The sequence below is a fragment of the Rasamsonia byssochlamydoides genome (assembly GCF_041956645.1).
Source record: "Rasamsonia byssochlamydoides strain NRRL 3658 unplaced genomic scaffold VTN77scaffold_62, whole genome shotgun sequence".
In the NCBI taxonomy this organism is placed as follows: Eukaryota; Fungi; Ascomycota; class Eurotiomycetes; order Eurotiales; family Trichocomaceae; genus Rasamsonia; species Rasamsonia byssochlamydoides.
The window spans coordinates 1,708-20,025 of record NW_027192445.1 but is presented as its reverse complement, the minus strand read 5'-3'; the positions used below and the strand labels follow the sequence as shown (position 1 = coordinate 20,025).

General features: G+C 49.4%; 6 protein-coding genes across 6 annotated transcripts; 5 read left to right on the top strand and 1 right to left on the bottom strand.

Annotated features, from left to right (window-relative positions):
* Nucleotides 1–203: 203 nt before the first annotated feature.
* VTN77DRAFT_7613 (uncharacterized protein) lies at nt 204–4,511 on the top strand (the record flags this gene model as incomplete). The annotated part of the gene is made up of 18 exons (XM_069424021.1): nt 204–282; nt 340–883; nt 941–1,030; nt 1,168–1,219; nt 1,269–1,529; nt 1,583–1,700; nt 1,753–2,211; nt 2,263–2,415; nt 2,473–2,613; nt 2,663–2,824; nt 2,897–3,067; nt 3,122–3,376; nt 3,438–3,571; nt 3,623–3,769; nt 3,830–3,998; nt 4,057–4,245; nt 4,342–4,416; nt 4,480–4,511. 18 exons carry the CDS (start codon nt 204–206, stop codon nt 4,509–4,511), a joined length of 3,231 nt encoding a protein of 1,076 aa, XP_069275253.1.
* Nucleotides 4,512–5,651: 1,140 nt separating this feature from the next.
* VTN77DRAFT_7612 (uncharacterized protein) lies at nt 5,652–6,194 on the top strand (the record flags this gene model as incomplete). The annotated part of the gene is made up of 1 exon (XM_069424020.1): nt 5,652–6,194. One exon carries the CDS (start codon nt 5,652–5,654, stop codon nt 6,192–6,194), a length of 543 nt encoding a protein of 180 aa, XP_069275252.1.
* Nucleotides 6,195–8,061: 1,867 nt separating this feature from the next.
* VTN77DRAFT_7611 (uncharacterized protein) lies at nt 8,062–8,320 on the top strand (the record flags this gene model as incomplete). Its single annotated transcript, XM_069424019.1, has 2 exons — nt 8,062–8,156; nt 8,209–8,320. The coding sequence occupies 2 exons, from the start codon at nt 8,062–8,064 to the stop codon at nt 8,318–8,320; spliced, it is 207 nt and encodes a 68-aa protein (XP_069275251.1).
* A 1,831-nt stretch (nt 8,321–10,151) lies between these two features.
* VTN77DRAFT_7610 (uncharacterized protein) lies at nt 10,152–12,359 on the top strand (the record flags this gene model as incomplete). The annotated part of the gene is made up of 9 exons (XM_069424018.1): nt 10,152–10,280; nt 10,330–10,361; nt 10,447–10,472; nt 10,534–10,560; nt 10,742–10,899; nt 10,963–11,247; nt 11,299–11,395; nt 11,447–12,042; nt 12,123–12,359. 9 exons carry the CDS (start codon nt 10,152–10,154, stop codon nt 12,357–12,359), a joined length of 1,587 nt encoding a protein of 528 aa, XP_069275250.1.
* Nucleotides 12,360–12,684: 325 nt separating this feature from the next.
* VTN77DRAFT_7609 (uncharacterized protein) lies at nt 12,685–14,904 on the bottom strand (the record flags this gene model as incomplete). The annotated part of the gene is made up of 10 exons (XM_069424016.1): nt 12,685–12,836; nt 12,944–13,349; nt 13,433–13,558; nt 13,612–13,955; nt 14,006–14,126; nt 14,175–14,400; nt 14,453–14,528; nt 14,584–14,632; nt 14,680–14,700; nt 14,806–14,904. 10 exons carry the CDS (start codon nt 14,902–14,904, stop codon nt 12,685–12,687), a joined length of 1,620 nt encoding a protein of 539 aa, XP_069275249.1.
* An 892-nt stretch (nt 14,905–15,796) lies between these two features.
* On the top strand, nt 15,797–16,481 carry VTN77DRAFT_7608 (uncharacterized protein; the record flags this gene model as incomplete). Its single annotated transcript, XM_069424015.1, has 2 exons — nt 15,797–16,298; nt 16,366–16,481. The coding sequence occupies 2 exons, from the start codon at nt 15,797–15,799 to the stop codon at nt 16,479–16,481; spliced, it is 618 nt and encodes a 205-aa protein (XP_069275248.1).
* Between the last annotated feature and the right edge of the window lie 1,837 nt (nt 16,482–18,318).

The following is an 18,318-nucleotide window of genomic DNA, read 5'->3' as shown; positions in this document are numbered from 1 at the left end:
CTTGGAGACGTAGCTAACCAACAACTCCACTAGTTCATACCGACCCCCTTGTGTCGCAACAACCCCCGCCATGGCGTCCATGCTTTCTCCGACAAGAGACTGACGCTCGTTTTTCTCTTCTTCAGCAACTTGTTCTGCAGGGTATGAGTCTTCAAACATAACTTCGACAAAACAACGCCGATAAGATGAGCTGGCTGTCGGTGATGCCGCCAGCTCTGGCGCCGTGTCGCGCTGGCCCCCGCTATGGAGCCGGCTGGTCACGGCGCCTGCTGGGGCTCTCAGGTGCGGAGATTCCATCGCCAACCTAGGGTGGGCCTTCGGACTGAACTGATGGAATAGCTTCAACAGCGGTGCAAATCCGGAGGTTTCCTGCTACATCGTCCAAATGGGACGACAGACATATTTACAATTCTGTTCGAGTTACCACGAGGACCGCTACCACCGCATCTGCGTCTGCCGTCCCTTATGCTTCGCTGACCGTGGGCATTCCACGCGAGACGTTCCCTAACGAGCGGCGTGTTGCTATTACGCCACAAAACGTGACATTGCTTCTCAAAAAGGGTTTCTCGCGTGTGCTCGTCGAGCGTGGTGCGGGAGATGCCGCCCAGTTCACCGACGAGGCATATGCAAAAGCAGGAGCGACCCTCGTCGATCGACGCGCGGTGTGGTCCCAAAGCGATATCCTGCTAAAAGTGCGTACCCCAAGTATAGATGGGTCTAACAATGAAGTCCAAGCCATCCGGGAGGGTGGAACAATTATATCTTTCCTCTATCCCGTACAGAACAGGCCGGTAGTCGACGCTTTGGCGTCTCGCAGAGTCACGTCGTTTGCAATGGATAAGATCCCCCGGATCTCTCGCGCTCAAGTATTTGACGCATTGAGGTGTGCCAGGCTGAAGTTATGCGGAAAAGCCCAAGACTAATTGTTTATTCTGTATAGTTCTATGGCCAATATAGCTGGATACAAAGCGGTTCTCGAAGCCTCGAATGAATTTGGTCGCCTTCTGACAGGTCAAGTTACTGCAGCTGGGTAAGCTAGTCTTCCAGGGACGAAAGCATCTTCAAATTCAGCAGTTCACTAACAGCCTGTATTGCGTTTCAGAAAGGTCTTTTGTCTTTCCTCTCGTGGATCCCTTCGTACTAACCACTACTGCAGATTCCTCCTAGTAAGGTACTCGTAATTGGAGCTGGTGTGGCTGGTCTGAGTGCTATTGCTGCTGTATGGTCCCTGTATTCCGTAATTCTGTTTGTATACCAACGAGTTACAGGCTCGTCGTCTTGGTGCCATCGTTAGAGCCTTTGATACGCGATCTGCAGCCCGAGAGCAGGTGCAGTCTCTGGGTGCCGAATTCATCGAGGTTGATATGAAAGAAGATGGAGCCGGCCAGGGTGGCTACGCCAAGGAGATGTCCAAGGAATTTATCGAGGCTGAGATGAAGCTCTTCATGGAGCAATGTCGCGAAGTAGACATCGTCATCACGACCGCTCTGATCCCGGGCAAACCTGCTCCCAAACTGCTCACAAAGGAGGTACTCATTGGATCTCCTCCCTATTTTGTGATTGTCTTCTCTGACCGAACCAGATGGTGGCGGCCATGAAGCCCGGATCGGTGATTGTCGATCTCGCTGCTGAAGCCGGTGGCAACTGTGAAGCCACTGTTCCCGGACAATTGGTTGTATACGATGGTGTCAAGGTTATCGGTTCGCACCCTTTGATGATTGAGCTGAGTCGTTCTATTTTGACACTCGTCAGGATACACGGATCTCCCCTCGCGTCTCCCTACACAGTCGTCCACTCTCTATTCGAACAACATCACGAAATTTCTGTTGTCTCTCGCCGACAAGGAAAAGAATTTCACTGTTGATCTCTCCGACGAGGTTGTCCGGGGATCAATCGTAACACTCAACGGTCAAATTCTACCACCACCTCCTGCACCTACGCCTCCGAGCCCAACGACCGCCACACAAAAAGCATCATCAGCGAAAGAGACGGAGACCGTAGCGTTGACTCCCTGGCAGAAGACCACTCGTGAGGTGGCTACGGTAACGGCAGGCATGGGCAGTGCCTTGGTCTTGGGCAAGGCAACAGGGCCGGTGTTCATGAGCAACATGTTCACCTTTGGGCTGGCGGGTCTAGTAGGCTATCGCGCGGTGTGGGGTGTTGTCCCTGCTCTCCATTCTCCGCTTATGAGCGTTACGAACGCAATCTCAGGTATGACATGATTTGACAGCGCTGCCGCAGCTCAACTAATCTTTCGTCTAGGTATGGTTGGCATTGGCGGTTTCTTCATCATGGGAGGAGGCTACCTACCAAGCACGTTTTCGGAGCTGCTTGGTGCGATATCAGTTCTTTTGGCTTTTGTCAACGTCTCCGGAGGGTTCGTAATCACCAAACGCATGCTGGACATGTTCAAGCGTGAGTATGGTACAATATGTACTTGGCCCTTGCTGTTAGCTGATATGGTTTCTTCAGGTCCCACCGATCCTCCAGAATATCCATGGCTCTATGCCATTCCTGGTGTCCTTTTCGGTGGAGGATACCTTGCCGCCGCCAGCACCGGCATGGCTGGACTTGTACAGGCTGGATATTTGGTCAGCAGTATACTGTGTATTAGTATGTGGATTGACTGGGCAGCTATCTTGGAAATCGCTAACACAAGCAGGCTCGATCTCCGGCCTTGCTTCTCAGCAAACCGCTCGACGGGGTAATATACTGGGAATTTTGGGAGTGGCTTCTGGCATTCTTGCCTCGCTACTGGCCGTCGGCTTCTCTCCTGAGGTTTTGGTACAATTTGGAGCTCTTGCTGGGGTTGGAAGCATCATCGGTAAGTCAAAAAAAAATCTATTGCCCATGCCTCAAACTAAGATTGTTGGTTCAACTAAGATTGTTGGTTCAGGAGCTATAATCGGTCGACGTATCACACCCACCGAGTTGCCTCAGACAGTGGCTGCACTGCATTCCGTGGTCGGTCTTGCTGCGGTGTTAACTAGCATCGGAAGTGTCATGGCCGATATTGCACACGTTTCGACTCTCCACCTTGTCACAGCATATTTGGGGGTTCTCATCGGTGAGCATATATACACTGAATTACCTTGAAAGCAAATGACTGATCGAGTTATAGGCGGTGTCACGTTTACCGGCTCGATTGTGGCTTTCCTGAAGCTTGCTGGACGCATGTCTTCCAGTCCGAAGATCCTTCCCGGTCGACATTTGGTGAACTCCTCGCTTCTAGGGGCGAATGTGGCGACAATGGGAGCTTTCGTCTCTATGGCACCTGGGGCTCCTGCCATTGCCGCTACATGCCTTGGTGTCAATACTCTGCTCAGCTTCTTGAAGGGCTACACGACCACCGCAGCTATCGGTGGTGCCGATATGCGTAAGTTCCTTTTGCATGAGTTTGCATTATTTGTTTCGATGTTTTCTAATGTTATGCATAGCTGTTGTCATCACCGTTTTGAATGCGTACTCTGGATTTGCCCTGGTCGCGGAGGGCTTCATGCTTGACAATCCGCTGCTAACCACGGTGGGCTCATTAATTGGAGTGAGCGGGTCGATTCTCTCATATATCATGGTTAGCTTACCTGTTGGCTGGACTTTAGGTGCTGTATTAACTAATTGCTAGTGCGTCGCTATGAATCGATCCCTCACGAACGTCCTTTTTGGTGGGATTGCCCAGACGCAGGCACAAAAGAAGATTGAAGGAGAGGTCACCCAGACGTCGATTGAAGAGACAGTCGAATCGCTTGCCAATGCCGAGAATGTCATTATCGTATGTACTTTTCAATCTGGAGTTGTCTGTTGTATGACGCTGCTTGTCTGACACTACTAGGTCGTGGGCTATGGCATGGCCGTTGCCAAAGCGCAATACGCCATTTCTGAAATCACCCGCATGTTGCGAGCTAAGGGCATCAACGTGAGATTTGCCATTCACCCGGTTGCTGGGCGGATGCCGGGTCAATGCAACGTCCTTCTTGCTGAGGCGTCTGTTCCGTACGACAGTAAGTCGATATTCCCTCCTCATTCTCCATATAGAACCTAGAAATCTGACTTCCACAGTCGTCTTCGAAATGGACGAGATTAACGACGACTTCGCCGACACGGACGTCACGCTGGTCATCGGCGCCAACGACACGGTCAACCCGATCGCACTGGAACCGGACTCTTCCATCTCGGGCATGCCTGTGCTGCACGCGTGGAAGAGCAAGGAAGTCATCGTGATGAAGCGGGGCATGTCGAGTGGATATGGTGTGTACCATGCACTTGCTGTTGATTCCACGAATCGCCAGCATACATAAACACTGATTTTGGACTTGAATTCGCTAACGTTTTGGTTTCTTCCAGCCGACGTGCCCAACCCGATGTTCTACATGCCCAATACGAAGATGCTCTTTGGTGATGCCAAGGCGTCCTGTGACGGTACGTAGATCGAGTTCAAACTGGATGTTGTTGGGATATCGCTGACTGATTGCCGTCTTGTAGCCATCAAGAATGTCCTCGAATCGCGGAAGTAAATATGAATGAATATTCTCGAGGGCAGCAAGAACTAGTGATTGTATCTCCTGATTCTGTCTTCCCATCTCTGACTGCACTACCATTACATACACTATGTTCAATCTTATTGCAGCAGTTGTTGTTACCATTTTTGCTCATCAAGATCCAATTCAATTGATTAACTGAGATCAACTTGCTGTTGTTGCAAGACAAGATAAGACAAGACGATAAATAGGATAGGTACAGTACAGTACAGTACATATATCTTTGTGTCTAACAATCGATCTTCTTTCTGGTTCTCCTCAAGGCTATTCTCCCACCAACCCTAAAGACAGGTTGGCATCTCCTCTACCATGACAGAATCTGTCCATTATAGGACACTAACTTCCCCAAAAAGTTCTTATAATCCTGCCTTAGCTTGAGAATCCCCACGATACTTTTATCCACCGTATTCGGAGGTCCTTGGCATAGTTCCATTCCTGCGCAATAAGCTTCCCCATAGAAGTCTGCATCCACCCGGGATGCACCGCCACGCTGACCAGCCCAGTCTCCTGCATATCCAAGTGCAACGACCTGACAATCCAATTCAAGGCCGCTTTACTGGGGCCATACATACCTACAGGAGCAGGCTCCATGACTCCGATCGAGCCCATAGACGATGACAGAGCGAAGAACTTCAACTGGGTTTGTTGTTTCTTTCCCTCCTCCCCGTCACATTGCTGGGAGGTTCCTCTAATCTTGTTTATCTCTCGTGAAATCTGACCTATCCGGAAGTTTAAACCTCTACGCCTATACCCCAGTGTCTTGACTAGCTGGATCCTATTGTGTAACGCCAGATCCATCTTGTTTAGATTATCAGGCTTTTTACAAAAGACTATGTAACAACTTGTAGAGAGTTTTCTTTCTTCTTAGGAATTAGTGCTACATATGATTTCATATTTTATTACTAAATTAAGAGTTTAGCCCTGAGTAAACTTGCTGCACCAACAAGACGCATTATTGGTCTTGAATTCATCGTTGTCATGGATAAGGCCCTCGTTCGATTCGCGAATGATGTATCTATTCAATGTACTCCTAACGGGGTCGATAGATCCTGTCTTTTCGAATCTCTTTCTCTACAATATAGAAAAACTAAATGATTTCTGAGTTAACCAACGAATATGTGTCAAGCTCACCAAGCCTTGACTGGCGAATACCTAATCAGCAAAGAGCGCTTCAACTTCATCCAAGACTTGAGCAAGAGTTTTGCCACATTCCGTCACGACTCCTTCGGAAAGCGCATACCAGCATTGTCGTGGGATCTCTACGAAATTATGCCCCTTGCACATCTCCCTCTCGGGATTCGATTCCAGCCTGCAGTGGCAGTCCTCACACAGATCCACATCGACACAGTCCAGACACATGTATCGTTTCCCAAATATCCTCGTGCCAAGGGCAGCACTGCACAGATCGCAGAAGCTGTCTCGATGTTCTATGGGTTCACCTCGGACGATCTGCTGTTCGGAGAAGACTGCCGCCAGGTCGTGCATTCCGGACAGGTACAGGCATTTGGAGAGACGCCTGCAGCCGCCGTAATCGAGCAAATTCGATCTTCCTTTCATATCCTTCAGGAACGCGAGGATGGTCCGCCGCCGGGCTTCAAAATCAACATACTCGGGGTCGTGTGTACGGAGCGCGTCGAGCCGTGTCTTGAATGGCTGTAGAGTACGACCGATGTTTGTGTCATGAATGGCCCAGTGGTGCTAAGGAAAAGTTTCTTGTGTATCAGTATCACATTTCTTCTCCAGTAAATGAACTGGGTGTCAGGTTGAAAGCTGAACGTACTGTATGTACATACAATAGTATATCCGAACCCATCAACGATATTTGTATCAGCGTTAAGATCTAATAGATATTGGACCAGTTTTGGACTTCGAACCGCGGCCGAATTTAGAGCCGTTCCATAGACGCCGGTTCGAACGTTGATATTTGCGCCAAACTCGACGAGAGTCCGAACGATATTCTCGTGGTCGTACCAGGCTGCCAGAACCAGGGGATTTCCAAGGTAATCAAAGCGTTCGATCCCGTCTATGTTTGCTCCATTCTCCAAAAGGAACCGGGTCACTCGCTCAAAGCCGTATGCTGCTGCAGCGCTAAGAGGGCTGTAACTGTTGCGTGCCCCGCCGAAGCATAGTATATCGTTTATATCTTCTGTGTTCTATATCTTCTGTGTTCTCCCAATCTATCTGTAGCTGCACAAAGGCTTTCCCGCAAGACGCGAAGCTGGGGTCTTCCTCTCTGTTTCGTGATGTCTCTTTAAGAGCCAGCTCATTTTCGAAAAATGACATGAGTGAATATTCGGCAGCGTCACGCACAAATGAAGCGAGGCGATGGTTCTCAGTCACCAAGGCGGGGAGAGGGCCCGTATACTTAACCATTGCCATCCATTTCGTGAACTTTATCTGGTCTTGGAGAGAAAGGAGTCTATTTGACCAATCCTGAACCGCTTTATTAGAGCCGTCTTTGGTGCAATGCGAAAGCCAGGAGTTCCTGGCATAGCTGGTCAACGGATACTCTCTCTCCACAGACGGAACTGGTTCAGAGTCCTCGAGCTGAAGGCCAATTGAAAAGATATAGCTCAGGAGCGACATCGTAACGTCCTGTGTGGTACGTCATCGATCAAGAGCAAATTTGGCAATTGCGGGCTCCTTTTTTACTTGCCATTCTAGATTTCAATAGCTACAGGTATCGTACACAGGGAACTTAGAGGACGATAACTTCCACTCATCTTCTACTTCAGCTTTGCCCTTTATCCCCCCTCTCAGCCTTTGGTGACTACTACCTTTTGCACTAATGATCTGTCTGTCTCGATCCTAATGGCAGCAGGGGATTCCCACGGACTAATCACCTGTCATGTTAACGCCTGATTTCTGTCGATAAAGCTGGACCGTCGTCTAGTGCGTTGGAGACTCATTTCATAGGTAGGTATCTTGAGTCCTACCCATGGTTGTGGGGGTGAAACGCCCTGTCAAGATGGTGCTGCGCTTAGCCCGCATATTGCCCGCATATTCAGCTCCCTAGTCGTGTTGCTTGCAGCCCATCCCGTTGCAGCATGGCAATGAGTAGATGGTAAAATTTGGGCAGTGATCAGACTAGTTGTTGCTGCTAGGCTGCGTCAAAACTTCAGAATACCCAACGAGGGAGGAAGCATGTCCAGACCTGGACAGTTGATGGCTTGCAGTTGCTGTGAATGCGTACAGCAGTCTCAGCCATCTGTTAGCACTAGACGAGGCTATACTACCCTGTCTTGCCAGCGAGGCCACAGACCCATGACCATACAGATATGCCTCATGCCAACTGACAGGTCGGCCGGTAGCTGTATTGGTTGGCAGTTCCCTTACACTAACCAACTGAAGGAATTTCGGCTTACACTCCGCTTCCCCGCCAAAGATCTTATATACTGGGTCGATTTCTCTTCTGTCAGCTAACAGCTGTTAGCACCTACAACCATTTTTGCTGCAGAAGAAATCTCTTCAGCTCCCTGCACCAAATTCAGAATCCGCGTGGTCTGTGTCTAACAAGTGAAACAACATGGCGCCTTCCAGCGATGACAGGGCTCAACTGCCTCAATACGGAAACCTCCAGGGCCAGAAAGGCAAAAAACCCGATAAGAACAGTGCCAGGACGTTAGTCGACTTGAATATGATCCTTGATAGTATCTTGCTGACATTTCAACAGTCTGGCAAACATGATGGACATAGCGACTCCAGAAAACAGGGGACGATTTGTCACGCAGGATCGGGAAAGAGAGGCAACGCAGAGGCTACATGTCCTACAACAGTACGTATAGGAAACCCACTGTATAGCGACGACTTCAGCTCACAGATTCCACCGCTCTACCCTATCCTCAGACAGGGAACAACTGATGGAAGTCATGCCCATATGGTGCCATATCCCCATTTCTGGCTGGCCTTTGCGCAACTATACAGAGGACGATTCTTCCACTGGCTCTCTATTTCTTTTATAAAAACAAAAAAAAAAAACTCAGGTAGAGCGGTGCAAGTATAAAGAAGGTAGAATGGTCAACTAACGTTTAATTCTTTCCTTTTTTTTTTTTGAATCTCCTCAGAGGTATTTGCCTTCTCTGATCACTGAGGAGTAAGACGTGAGTGCAACTATATGGATAGAAGCTCGGCAGGTTGATTGATTTCCTACTAGTTAAACCGGACAAATATAGTAGCTTGGATATCTAGGAAATGACTAAATATTGAGGGGGGTTTTTTTTTTCGAAAAGGAGAAGGGGAAAACCCGTTATCCATATCCAATAGCAGTTAACTAAACAAAACCAACCTATTCCTTTACTGCCTGGTAATAAACTAAACCTTGTCGGTGTTCTGGGAGCTTGCGATCTGGCTGTGAAGCCTGCAGCTATCTGCGACAAGGTGATAGAAATCCACCACATATGGGGCGGTTTCTATCTTTCTGTTCTTCCTTCATTCTTTTTATTCCTTTTATTAGTGCAGTGATTAGCCCTCCCAATATGATCTCCTTCTAGTCTTGGACACATATATCTATGAAAGTAAAGGGCTAAACCAAGCCCTGCTTCTAAAGAATATTATACATACGTAGGAAGGTAAAGGTTAAATATTTTTTTTTAGAATTAAAACGAAGCTACAACTATATATAGCGATAGAGAGAACAGGAAGAAAAGAACGGGAGAAAGAATGTAGAAATAGGGGGAAGAAAATGAGAGCACTGTACAAGACCAATGGTAAGTGTGGCAGGAGGCGACACATGTGGACTAGCTACTGCCTAGCCAGTACTATAGAGTGGACTGTCCATGTCTGGATCTTAAGGACAATCCATCAACTTATATATGGGAGATCCATCAGTAAATAAAAATAATACAACGCGAGAACGGAAGGACTAATAGCAAAAGCTACATATATGGACCCGTCCAATCGATGTCGATTCTAGGGTCTTGTCTGACATGAATAAATGGAGGTAGATAGGTAGGTAAGGTAGATGATGACACTAAGAATATTATACTATACCATACTGTGCTGTACTATAAACTATAAGCAAGATCACAGGCCACCTTCAGGGACCTAGTCAGTTGATCCAATCGAATGTACGGAGTACGGTACCTGCATTCCCAATCAGGAATGTCCTTTTAAATACATACTGTAGGTAGGTCAGATCCATTTGACTCGGCCATAAGATAAGAGAGGTTTGTGCATTAGCTTGAAAACATGGAGGGATTAGTTAATTACACTAATCAATTATCTTTATCCCCTCATGTCAGTGAGCCTAGCCTTGCGGAGTACGTATGAATCCTTATCTCTCGCATGGGCCACCCAGAAGATAAGGTCACCCCACTAGCTATCTATCTATCGACAGTATCTATCAGGGCCAGCCCTGATTATTATCAACCTAGAGGGGAAAATATATCCCGGGTGTTTCTGTTTTCATCCTACTTCATCTTGGACAAGCTTCTTCTTGCTCACACACTACATAATTGTACCGTATTATCCCGAATGCTGGTCCAGGGAGGAATGTCGCATTGATATTATCCTGCTGCGGTAATATCGACAGTAGTCATCTGACAGTTTGAATTCGTTCCCGCGAAACCACGTTCTCTGCTGTCCAGGAAGGAAGGAAGCAATAGAGACCTCAGGAAAATGACCCCCCGCGCAGCAACAGACATCGAAATCCAAGATGAGAATCGCCTGGCGGAGTTGGGATACAAGCAAGAGCTGCGACGCGACTGGACAGTGTTGCACAATTTTGGGGTCTCGTTTTCGATCATTGTGAGTCGACTTCTCTCATGGGAAAGTACTAACTAACAACTCGAAAAAGAGTGTGATTACGGGTATTACAACTCTGTTTAGGTACGTCTTAGTCACTTTTGATGTGCGTGACTGAGCTGGATCTGGGCAATGGCTGATGCGATCGAACCTTCATTATGGACGTTAGCTATGGGTTGAATACGGGTGGACCTGGTTTGTACCTTTGCAGCATGCATTATTGTCACAGCCAATCTGACTGACAGAATTTTGCTAGGTGTCATGGCAGTGGGATGGATCGTCGGTAAGCAAGATACCTACCTACATACTCTCCAATCTGCATCTGTCGCACAATCTTCTTCAATTCTCTCCTTTCCTGCATTCGCAAAAGGCTCGAGGTGCCTACCTATCTATTCCATATGGGATTTCGCCCTTGTCGAGTCAGTCGACCCTCGAGCGCGTTCTTATATTGTGGATATATACAGTCTCCGTAATGACATTCTTCGTCGGCCTCAGCATGGCCGAGATCGTCTCCGCCATTCCCACGAGCGGGGGTCCATACTTTTGGGCCGCGATGCTGGCTCCAAAGAAGCATGCCCCGTTTCTCTCGTGGGTGACGGGGTGGTTCAACTTTGTTGGTCAGGTAGCACCGCCTCTGAACCTATAGATGTCAACGACGATGACGATAATGAGCTGACCAGCACAGTTCGCAGTCACCACCGGCATCAGTTTCGGCTGCGCTGGGTTGATCGCCACCGCCGCCTCGATCAAGACCGGATTCACGGCCACCGCCGGCCAGACGCTCGGGATCTACGCTGCGATTCTCGTTAGCCACGGTCTCGTCAACACGTTCGGCGTTCACGTTTTGAAGTATCTGAACAACACGTCTATCATCCTGCACTCTCTCGGAGTAGGCAGTCTGGCTGTTGCAGTCCTCGCGAAGGCTCCAACGCATCAGTCGGCAGCTGAGGTGTTTCAGCATTTTTACGATGTATGAAGAAACAGTACGGAATAGTTTAATTACATTTACTGATTCTGGTAGGGAACCGGCAGCTCACCCTCTCCCGGCTGGTCAGTCCGGGCCTCGCCTGCGTATGTCGCCATCTGCGGCATCCTTCTCAGCCAATACACCATTACCGGTTGGGTTACTTGACTGATATACCTGCGATATTGTGCTAAAAAGGCATCAGGCTTCGACGCCTCCGCCCATCTCTCCGAGGAGACTCACCGCGCCGCGTGGAGTGCCCCAATCGGTGTGCTCATGTCGATCGGCGTATCCGCCCTCTTCGGCTTCTTCCTCCTGCTCAGCCTGCTATTCTCCATCCAAGACTTCTCCGCCACGATCGACCCGTCGCAGAACTACGGCGAGCCCGTCTTCAAAATCCTGGTCGACGTCTTCGGCGAGGACGGCGCGCTGGTCCTCATCGCGCTGATCATCCTCTGCGTCTGGCACTGCGGCCTCTTCAGCCTGACGAGCAACAGCCGGATGATGTTCGCCTTTTCGCGCGATGGCGCCCTGCCGCGGTTTTTCGACCATGTCGATGCGCGGTTCCACTGTCCGACGCGTACCGTCTGGCTGGCTGCGTTTTTGGCCTTTTGTCTGAGTCTTCCGTCGCTGGGCAGCGCCGTTGCCTTTTCCGCCGCGACGAGCATCGCCACGATCGGGCTGTATATCAGCTACGCGCTGCCGATCTTGATTGCCGTTATCTGGCCGAAGAGCTTCGTCAAGGGGCCGTTCAATCTGGGCAAGTTTTCTTGGCCGGTGGGAGTCATTGCTTGTGGATGGGTATGAACTCCGCCATATATACAGTTTCGTTGCAGGAGATATGACCTTTCTATCTGACTCTCTTGTAAAAAAAAAAACAGGTCCTATTTATTACTGTGGTATTCTGCCTCCCCACTGCGAATCCAGTAACGTCACAGACTCTGAACTATACCCCGGTGGCCGTGGGCATCGTCGCCGTCGCAACGCTGTCCTCGTGGGTGTTGTGGGCGCATCGGTGGTTCCAGGGGCCGATGAGACAGATTGATCTGGAAGAAGTCACTACGGAGGAGCAAGTGTTGGACACTACCGAGACGGAGAAGGAGGTGAAGACGACGTGATGCGTGTCTATATCTGTAGACAGGCGTATACTAGATATAGTCTATAGTGGCAGGATATACGAACTGAGACAGTGGTTATTGGATTAAAGTATCTATATCTATTGCCGGATCTGACGCCTGTCTGTCTGCCTGCCTGTCTATCTGGGTATATACAGCTCTTTCCGTTCCCGCATCTCATATATATATATGTATATATCTATCATGTATATCGTATATGCCCTTCATCCGGAGTATTTCAGACAGAGGTGCTGAAAACAGAGAGTCATCTACACAACTGGCCCCAAAATAAGGTCAGGTGAGTAAGGCGAGGTTAGGTGAAGATTATTTATCTCGCAGCGACCTCCTCCTCCGTCACCGCCACCCCTTTACTCTCGATAAAGTGCGAAATGCGGTTCCGCGGCAGCCAGGCTTCTTCAGGCGTAAGCCAGTACGAGATGAGGGCGAAGATGGTCACGGCGCCCATGATGACGGGGGCGTCTGTAGCACTTCTCAGTCAGCACGGTGAACACGAAGAAGTAAAGTACAAAGTAAGTATGAAGGGAATCCCTGTCTCTATGATATGTATAGAGAATGGATATACTCACAGTTAAAAGTCGCCCCCGTAACCGGCCACTCATACGGCGAATACAGCACGGCCACCACCCAGCCATTCCAGAAAATACTAATGAACTGGAACGGCTTGCTCCAGCGGCCCAGGCTCCACCTAGGTTTGGGAAACGTGTTGGGCGTGAGGAAGATCCTGCCAAGGCAGATGAGCCCGTACGCGGCGGCGGAGGGGACTCCCGCGGCGGAAATGAGTGATGTGAATGCCACGCTGGATGGGAGGATGGTGCAGGTTACCAGCGCGGCGACGAGCCAGACGACGATGACTGCGTTGCGCGGTTGGCCTTCTGGAGACACTTTGGATACCCAGCCTGAGAAGGGCAGGACGCCGTCTCGGGCGACGGCGAAGACGAGGCGGGATGCGGCGACGATGGCGATGGCGGTGTTCTAGTAGTAGATTAGATTCAGACTTCAGCAAAAAAAAAATCGAAATGAAGAAGAAGAGAGAAACAACAGGAGGAGATACTTACAAACCACAACGCAACAATGCAGACAATGTTCATGAAAATATGGCCTCCCTGCCCCAGCACAGCCGCATACAGCGGCACAAACGGCTGGGGCGCATTAAACTGGGAGAAGAGCGTGTCGGGACCGGGCTGGCACAGTCAGAACAGACGTCTATTAACACAGCCATCAGGGCCGAACTCACCGCGCAGAAGAGAAACAGAATGATGACAGCCAAGCCGCCCACACCGCTGACGACCGTACTCCAGAAAATCCCTCGAGCAGCCGTCACAGACGCGTTTTTCGTCTCTTCAGCGACATGCCCCGAGGCATCGAACCCGATCAGGATGCCCGCCGTGGCGAGGTACGACAGACACCAGTTCCAGGCTGCAGGAGCGCCGGTGCCGTTGTACGTCGTCATGAAGGCCTCCTGAGCGGAGCGGAAGCCCCAGGTGTTGTGCGCGCCGATGGGCAGCCAGATCAGGTTCAGGAAGAAGTCGAGCATGACCATGGCGGAGGAGAGGTAGAAGACCCAGCGGAAGGATTTCGCTGGTGGCATTAGTACTTCTGTAAAATTAGCATATAATGATGCTGCTTACGTGGTAGGAAATTGACGACAGCCGCCAAGGCCAACAGCACTTCGGTGCAGATCCATTGAACAGCGCGGAACCTGACGTCGTTGGGATCGGTTGGGAAGCTGAGATTGAAGACGTTTATTTCCTGGTTCAGTTAGCAGTGTTCTCATTTGAAAGTATATGACTGACTTACCGACAGCATGTAGTTCACAGCCGCCTGCGTGTTGCTAGCACAAAAAGTCGTCCACGCCGTCGTACTCCACCACGCAACGACAAACCCCAGCAGTCGACCAAACCGGGGTCCCCCAGCTTCTGCAGCCCAGAGGTAGATGGAGCCCGCAGAGGGAGAAGCAGAGCAGACTTCGGCAATGACGGCGGCCGTCATGAACGAGAAGACCATCGTGACGAGGTAACTCGTCCTGAAACGCCCAATCAATAGCAGTTCAGAAGGGATGTAAGGAGGTATCCTACCAATAAGCCAAGTTCCCACCACTGGCGATACCGGTGCTAAAGGTGACGCGGACACCTCCGACGAAGTATAGAGCGGCTGAATTGAGTCAGCCACATTTTCGAAACGAGGTAAAGGCAGGTCCTGTACTTACCAAACGTCGTCGAAAAATTCTCCAGTAACGTGTAGGATCGATGGAGGACCTATACGCATGAGTATCGATACTGCTCCTGCTGCAACGGGTGCATACTTGCTTATATCCCATCGTTTCCTATATATAACCCACGTCAGTATCACAATCTGCCGCTACATGGTTGCAAGTCATGCAATGAACAATTGGCCAGCAATGCCAGGATATCTATGTCTGCATACATACCAACAACAGCGCGTCCTCGTTGGCCTCTGCCTGGGACCTGCTCCCCTCGCTGTCGCGCGGGGCATTGTCCCTGTCGCTAACCTCGTCCGGGTGCGACATTGTTGCTTCCCGATTAGGAATCTACTCTCAAAGAAATCAAGCACCCGTCAATGCAGGAACGCGATCTGATGATCGTTCCGTCAGCGACACAGACAGAAATAGACAGACGAAAAAGTGGACGTCCTGACGATGCTAGCAGCGGCAAAAATTTCAAACAGGCTTCATTCGATCAGTCGGTTGACAGGCCGATGTTAGTGAACTAATCTAACTAATCTAATCTAATTCATCATCCATCTCTCGCGCAATCCGCTGAAAGCATCCCGATTGGCTGGCTAAAGAAGACAGCCTGATAAGCTTCAGGGAAAACCGTTGATTGGGGGCGGAGGCATGACTAAGCAGACAGCCCCGCTGTTAGGCTGCATGCAATAGAACCTTCATCAAGATATCAATGGCCACAGCAATATTTATACGCAAGATCAATATTCTGCAGCTGAATCTGCTTCTATTATTTGACCTGAGAGGGGAAAATCTATATTATTATTCGATTCTGGAAACGAGTGGAAACTTTTGTGATCAGGAGTCACCTGTGAAGGTTTGATTTTATTTATCCGCCCATCAACCACGGTACCTGTCGCGCACTAACCAGTAACCCAATTAACCCTGGTTGACAGGGATTCTATGCACATACTATATAAAAACAGAAAAGTAGAAAAAAAAAATCTAAAACTATGTGTGACGGTCCGAACTAGGCGGTGCATTAGGCGGTGAGGCATATGGCCGGCAGAATCCGTGAGATATCTCGCGCTTGACCTCGTAGATAGCTTCTTTCTCCCCGGGGAGCCGAGCCAGCGCCCCTATCGGCGAGAGAAGGGGATCGGTTACTTTATAGGTAAGTTACTCTTATTCCGCCGGACAACACTGTCTCTCCCTCCTACGCCTTCCCTCGGGCGCGATGCCCCCAAACGGTGATCCCGACGCGGAAGACGCGCCTCCGGATACGTGTCAATATCCAAACAACCAAGAAAGTGAGAAACGAACCCTACGCCCTAAGGCACCAAGCCAGCGAACGTCATATATTGAAGAACAGGAGAAAGAGGCCGCTAGGAGAGAGGCAATAAGAGCAAAGAAAGGCAAACGTAGTGCCCCCGATGAACCAAACAACGAAGGACCCGCATCAACACAGATCACTACCGATGGTACAAACCTAGTTATCAAGGAGACAAAGGGGAAAAGCGAGGTCCCCACTGATATCCTACGTCAATTGATCAAAATAATCAACAAGAAAGATGAACAGCTCCAGCAGATGGCAAAATTAATGCATGTCATGGAACAACAGTCAGAACAGCAACTCCGGGAATTAAATAGGATAATCGACTCCAAGGACCAAATTATCAGTGAACAGAATGGTATAATACAGAAGGTAAAAGAGGACCAAATCAATCAGCAACACAAATGTGAGGACTACTACCAAGCACTCAGAAGTGAAATTAAAGACCTGAAAATGACAATACAGGAACTTAGGGAGCAAGTTACAAACAGCCCTAACAGAAGTTGGGCTGCAGTTGCAGCAGGGACAGCTTCTGCCTCTCCAATTGCCCCCAAAACCCCTCCAGCTACAGAGAAATCTGGGACAGTGACTGTGATACTGGATACTAGCAACACAGACAGTACTACTCTCCCGATCTCAACCTCAGCGGTTGACATCAAAGAAAGAGCAAAAACTGCCTTTACATCAAACCCGGAAACAGCCGGCATCGAAGTCAAGGGTGTGCAATGGGGTAATAAAGGGCGATTGGTCTTGATCTTAGGCACGGAAAGCCAGCGTGCAGCTGCATACGAACACCGAGAATGGATAAACACCTTCGCCCCAGGCGCGAAACTGCTTGGAGAAAAATGGTACCCGATTAAATGCGATGGAGTTTACAAGGCCGGAATTGTTAAGGAGGATGGTTGGACCTTGCGAGACGACATACATAAGATGATTGAAGAGGAAAATACACGCCCTGAAGGACCTCCCATCCAGGTAAGGAAAGTCAAATGGTTAAGCCAACAATCAGACCGGCGGGCAGGATCCTTGGTGATCTATCTGTCATCCCAAGAAATGGCAGACAACCTATTGCAAAGACAAGTGATCGAGATAGGAGGACAAGGAGCATTCACCAAACCATACCTCAGAATCCCCCAACCTGATCGTTGCTACAAATGCTGTCAGTATGGCCATGTTCAGAGGAATTGCAGATTGCCCCCCCCCCCCCCCCCCAATGCGGCAAATGTGCAGGACCTCACCATTTCAAGGAATGCAATAGCCCAATAATCAAGTGCGCAGTATGTCAAGGGGACCATATGGTCACAAATCGGAACTGCCCAGAATATAAAAAGCAACTTGAGAGATTACAGGCACACAGTAACATTATTCCACCTAACCAACCGACATGCTAAAACCCTTGAGGATCTTCCAAGCAAACCTGGCAAAGCAAAGAGAAACACAGCTTGGGATACTAAACGACACAGCCTTATACGACTTCGACCTCATACTAGCATCAGAACCATACATTTTTGAACATAATGGCAAACCATCAGTCACCCATCACCACCACTGGATTCCGGTTCTCCCCACCCAAATTCAGACAGAAGGAAAGATCCGTCTCAGTTTTCGATCTTTGATATGGGTGAATAAACGGCTCCAGACCAGACAAATTCCACTTCATTCTTCAGACAACACCGCAGTCCTTATCATGGATCAGGAGACACCTATCCTGATCTTCTCAGTCTATGTTCCCCCAGCCAATAAGGCAAAGGGAAAGCTCCAGGAACAGTTACAGATTATCCTGGAGACCTGGAAGTCAATTCATCAATCAACTACCAACCTCGAGTGCGTGGTTGCAGGGGACTTCAACAGACACGACCAACTCTGGGGTGGAGACAAAGTCGGCCTTAGCAGAAGACAAGGTGAAGCAGAAGATATCCTACATCTGATGCACGAGATGGGCCTCCAAAGCATGCTTCCCCGAGGGACAATCACCTATCAACGCATGAACGGTACCGGATCCTCCACAATCGATCTAGTTTTAATGTCAGAAGGCCTGGCCAGACATGTAACCAGGTGCCAGACATACCCCACAGAATACGGATCAAACCATAAAGCCATAGAGACCACCATCAACATTAATTATCCAACTAGGAAACCCAAGCAGGGAAGATGGAAGTTGGATGAAGCAGACTGGCCTAGCGTCTGTCGGGCCGTCAAAAACAACATTGGCCTCCCACACCATATCCTCAATGTTAGGGAGCTAGAACTGCAGGCGAACAGTCTCACCAAAGGAGTTGCAGCTGGCCTTCAGACAATCCCCAGAACAAAACCCTCGCCATACTCTAAACGCTGGTGGACCGCAGAACTATCTCAACTTCGAGCCGACTATTCGTACTGGCGAAACCAGCTCACCACCTGCACCAGACAAGGGGAGACTAGAGTGG